Source organism: Boleophthalmus pectinirostris, unplaced genomic scaffold, assembly GCF_026225935.1.
Source record: "Boleophthalmus pectinirostris isolate CB_2022bp ecotype Guang Dong unplaced genomic scaffold, ASM2622593v1 HiC_scaffold_17, whole genome shotgun sequence".
NCBI classification, from domain to species: domain Eukaryota; kingdom Metazoa; phylum Chordata; class Actinopteri; order Gobiiformes; family Gobiidae; genus Boleophthalmus; species Boleophthalmus pectinirostris.
In genome coordinates this window covers 37,611,549-37,616,548 of record NW_026571115.1, presented here as the reverse complement: position 1 = coordinate 37,616,548, position 5,000 = coordinate 37,611,549, and the positions used below count along the sequence as shown (strand labels likewise).

Sequence of the window (5,000 nt, the reverse complement as noted above, 5' to 3'; positions counted from 1 at the left end):
TGTATATCATGTCATGTATAACGTCATGTATAACGTCATGTATAACGTCATGTATAACGTCATGTATAACATCATGTATAACATCATGTATAACGTCATGTATAACGTCATGTATAACGTCATGTATAACGTCATGTATAACTCATGTATAACGTCATGTATAACGTCATGTATAACGTCATGTATAACATGTATAACGTCATGTATAACATCATGTATAACGTCATGTATAATCATGTATAACATGTATAACATCATGTATAACGTCATGTATAACGTCATGTATAACGTCATGTATAACGTCATGTATAACGTCATGTATAACGTCATGTATAACATGGTGTATAACGTGGTGTATAAAGTGGTACCAGGTGTCTGATGGTGTCGCTGATCACTTTGTACCAGTCGCTGACGATGCTCTCGGTGTCGTACTGAATCAGGAACTCACAGCCCTGACGAGTCTTCAGCTGAACCACCAATCACACGCCAGAGAGGAGGAGCCAATCACACGCCAGAGAGGACGAGCCAATCACACGCCAGAGAGGACGAGCCAATCACACACCAGAGAGGACGAGCCAATCACACAAAAGAGAGGACGAGCCAATCACACAAAAGAGAGGACGAGCCAATCACATGCCAGAAGGACGAACCAATCACACGCCAGAAGGACGAACCAATCACACGCCAGAAGGACGAGCCAATCACACGCCAGACAGGACGAGCCAATCACACGCCAGAGAGGACGAGCCAATCACACGCCAGAGAGGAGAGAGGGACAAAAGAGCCAATGAGAGACCAGAAAGGAGCAAGACAATCAGTTAATCCAGGTCCAATCCTGGTCCAGTCCAGGTCCAGTCCAGGTCCAGTCCGGGTCCAGTCCGGGTCCAGTCCAGGTTCTGACCTCCAGGACGTTCTTCTTGGAGGACTTGTTGTGGGCCCAGGACACAGACGCTCCTCTCAGATCCACCGTGAACTCAGGCACAATCTGAGACGCTTTAGTCTGCAAGAGGAAGGGCATCTGACACAATCTGACACAATCTGACACACGGGGAGGGCACCTGACACACACGGGGAGGGCACCTGACACACACGGGGAGGGCACCTGACACACACGGGGAGGGCACCTGACACACACGGGGAGAGCACCTGACACACACGGGGAGGGCACCTGACACACACGGGGAGGGCATGTGACTCACGTTGGTGCCGGCGGGGGCAGATTTGGGGTCTCTGTGGAACGTCAGGATCCCACCGTGAAGAACCGTCCACGACTGAGACCAGTTCTTCCTGAAACAGAGAACACAAGGTCAAAGGTCATGTTTGTGGTCCCCCTGTAGACCCCTGTAGTCCCTGTGTAGTCCTACTGTAGTCCCAATGTAGTCCTCTTGTAGTCCCGATGTAGTCCTCTTGTAGTCCTACTGTAGTCCCAGTGTAGTCCTACTGTAGTCCCGGAGTAGTCTCAGTGTAGTCCCCCTGTAGTCCCTGTGTAGTCCCTGTGTAGTCCCGGTGTAGTCCCAATGTAGTCCTACTGTAGTCCCGGTGTAATCCCAGAGTAGTCCCGGAGTAGTCCCAGTGTATTTTTGGAGTAGTCCCGGGGTAGTCCCGGTGTAGTCCTACTGTAGTCTCGGTGTAGTCCCCCTGTAGTCCCGGTGTAGTCCTGGTGTAGTCCCAGTGTAGTCCTACTGTAGTCCCAGTGTAGTCCTACTGTAGTCCCAGTGTAGTCCTACTGTAGTCCCGGTGTAGTCCTACTGTAGTCTCGGTGTAGTCCCCCTGTAGTCCCAGTGTAGTCCTACTGTAGTCCCAGCGTAGTCCTACTGTAGTCCCGGAGTAGTCCCCCTGTAGTCCCGGTGTAGTCCTACAATAGTCCCGGAGTAGTCTCAGTGTAGTCCCCCTGTAGTCCCAGTGTAGTTCCGGTGTAGTCCCAATGTAGTCCTACTGTAGTCCCAGTGTAATCCCAGAGTAGTCCCGGAGTAGTCCCAGTGTATTCTTGGTGTAGTCCAGGTGTAGTCCCGGTGTAGTCCTACTGTAGTCCAGGTGTAGTCCAGGTGTAGTCCTACTGTAGTCCTGTAGTCCAGGTGTAGTCCAGGTGTAGTCCTACTGTAGTCCAGGTGTAGTCCAGGTGTAGTCCTACTGTAGTCCAGGTGTAGTCCAGGTGTAGTCCTCCTGCGGCGCCCGCTTCTGGACTCACCTGATCTTTTTTCCGTTGTCGCAGACTTTGGTTTTGTTGATGATTCCGGCCTTTTCCAGCAGGTGGCCCTAGAGACACAGGAAGTGAACAGGACGTCAGAGCCGACGACAGGTGCACCCCCCAAAACCAGGGCCACAGAGACGACAGGTGCACCCCCCAAAACCAGGGCCACAGAGACGACAGGTGCACCCCCAAAACCAGGGCCACAGAGACGACAGGTGCACCCCCCAAACCAGGGCCACAGAGACGACAGGTGCACCCCCAAACCAGGGCCACAGAGACGACAGGTGCACCCCCAAACCAGGGCCACAGAGACAACAGGTGCACCCCCAAACCAGGGCCACAGAGACGACAGGTGCACCCCCAAACCAGGGCCCCTGAGCACCAGGACCCACCCAGAGACGCAGCCAGAACTGTGCCCATCCGCCCCGGGGCAGAAACACGCCAGGGACACGTCCCAGTGTTAAAGAAAGGAACTGTTAGTCCAATCAGAGCCCAGAAAAGCCCTGGACCACAACACAAACACAACACAAACACACAAACACAACACAAACACACACAAAAACACAAAACACACAACAAACACACAAACACAACACAAACACACAAACACAAACACACACAAACACAAACAAACACAACACACACACACAAACACAACACAAACACAAACAACACAACACAAAACAAACACAACACACAACACACAAACACACACAAACACAAACACACACAAACACAACACAACACAACACAACAACAAACACAACACAACACAACACAAACACAAACAACACAAACACAACACAAACACAACACAAACACACACACACACAACACAAACACAAACACAAACAAAACAACACAACACACAACACAAACACAACACAACACACACACAAAACACACAAACACACAAACACAACACAACACAACACAAACACACACACAAACACACACAACACACAAACACAGACACAAACACAACACAAACACACAAAACACAACACAAACACAAACACAAACACAACACAAACACACAAACACAAACACAACACAAACACACAAAACACAACACAAACACACAAACACAAACACACAAACACACACAAACACAACACAAACAAACACAACACAAACACAACAAACACAGACACAAACACAACACAAACACACACACAAACACAACACAAATACAAACACACACAAACACAGACACAACACAAACACAAACACAAACACAAACACAACACAAACACACACAAACACAACACAAACACACAAACACAAACACAACACAAACACACAAACACAACACAAACACAAACACACACAGAACACAACACAACACAAACAAACACAACACAAACACAAACACAGACACAAACACAAACACAAACACACACACAACACAAACACAAACAAACAAACACACAAACACAACACAAACAAACACAACACAAACACAAACAAACACAAACACAAACAAACACAGACACAAACACAAACAAACACAACACAAACACAAACAATCACAACACAAATACAAACACACAAACAAACACAACACAACACACAAACACAAACACAACACAACAAACACAACACAAACACAACACAAAACACACACAAACACAGACACAACACAACACAACACACACAACACAAACACACACACAACACAACACACAAACACACAAACACAACACACAACACACACAACACAAACACAACACAAACACACACACAACACAAACACAACACAAACACACACAAACACAGACACAAACACAACACACACACACACACACAAACACACAAACACACACACAAACACACACAAACACAACACAAACACACACAACACACACAAACACAACACAACACAAACACACACACAAACACAGACACACAAACACAAACAAAACACACAAACACAAACACAACACAAACACACAAACAAACACAACACAAACACACACACAAACACACACACAAACACAAACAAACACAGACACAAACACAACACAACACACACACACACAAACACAACACACAACACAACACACAACACAAACACAACACACAACACAAACACAACACAAACACACACAAACAAACACAACACAAACACAAACACACACACAAACACAAAACACACACAAACACAACACAAACACAGACACAAACACAAACAGAAACACAGACACAACACAACACACAAACACACAAACAAACACAAACACAAACAAACAAACACAAACACAAACACAAACACAAACACAGACACAAACACACAAACACACACAAACAAACAAACACAAACAAACACACACAAACACAGACACAAACACACACACAGACACAAACACAGACACAAACACAAGTACATCACAGTGTTATAAGAAAGGAACTGTTAGTCCAATCAGAGCCCAGACAGAAGCCCTGGACCAATCAGAGCTCAGAGAGGAGCCCTGGACCAATGGGAGTGGAGCGTACGTGCTGCTGGAGTGAGTCTGTGCTGCGATTGGACAGGTTCCTCCTCAGCTTCAGCCTATCAGGGGCCTTCAAACAGTCACATGATCAAAACAGAGCGGGACATGACATCACAGAGGGGCACATGACGTCACAGAGGGGCACATGACGTCACAGAGGGGCACATGACGTCACAGAGGGGCACATGACGTCACAGAGGGGCACATGACATCACAGAGGGGCACATGAAATCCCTTTGACAGAATCCCCTCTTTAAGAACAAGCAAAGAACCATGGGAAAGGTAGTCCCTTCATTCCATGGTCAAACAGGCTGTGA

General features: G+C 47.1%; 1 protein-coding gene across 4 annotated transcripts in view; it reads right to left on the bottom strand.

Moving 5' to 3' along the window:
• Window positions 1-5,000, bottom strand: part of arhgap27l (Rho GTPase activating protein 27, like) — a 29,275-nt gene that overhangs the window by 12,259 nt on the left and 12,016 nt on the right. For 3 of the 4 annotated variants that reach the window (XM_055152450.1, XM_055152451.1, XM_055152452.1), the window contains exons 12-16: window positions 4,688-4,753; window positions 2,189-2,256; window positions 1,200-1,287; window positions 902-1,000; window positions 369-467 (exon numbers count right to left, since the gene is read on the bottom strand). In XM_055152450.1, the coding sequence (XP_055008425.1) occupies window positions 369-467; window positions 902-1,000; window positions 1,200-1,287; window positions 2,189-2,256; window positions 4,688-4,753 (420 nt within the window). The remainder of the gene's footprint in view (window positions 1-368; window positions 468-901; window positions 1,001-1,199; window positions 1,288-2,188; window positions 2,257-4,687; window positions 4,754-5,000) is intronic. The other variant, XM_055152453.1, reaches the window with a different exon arrangement.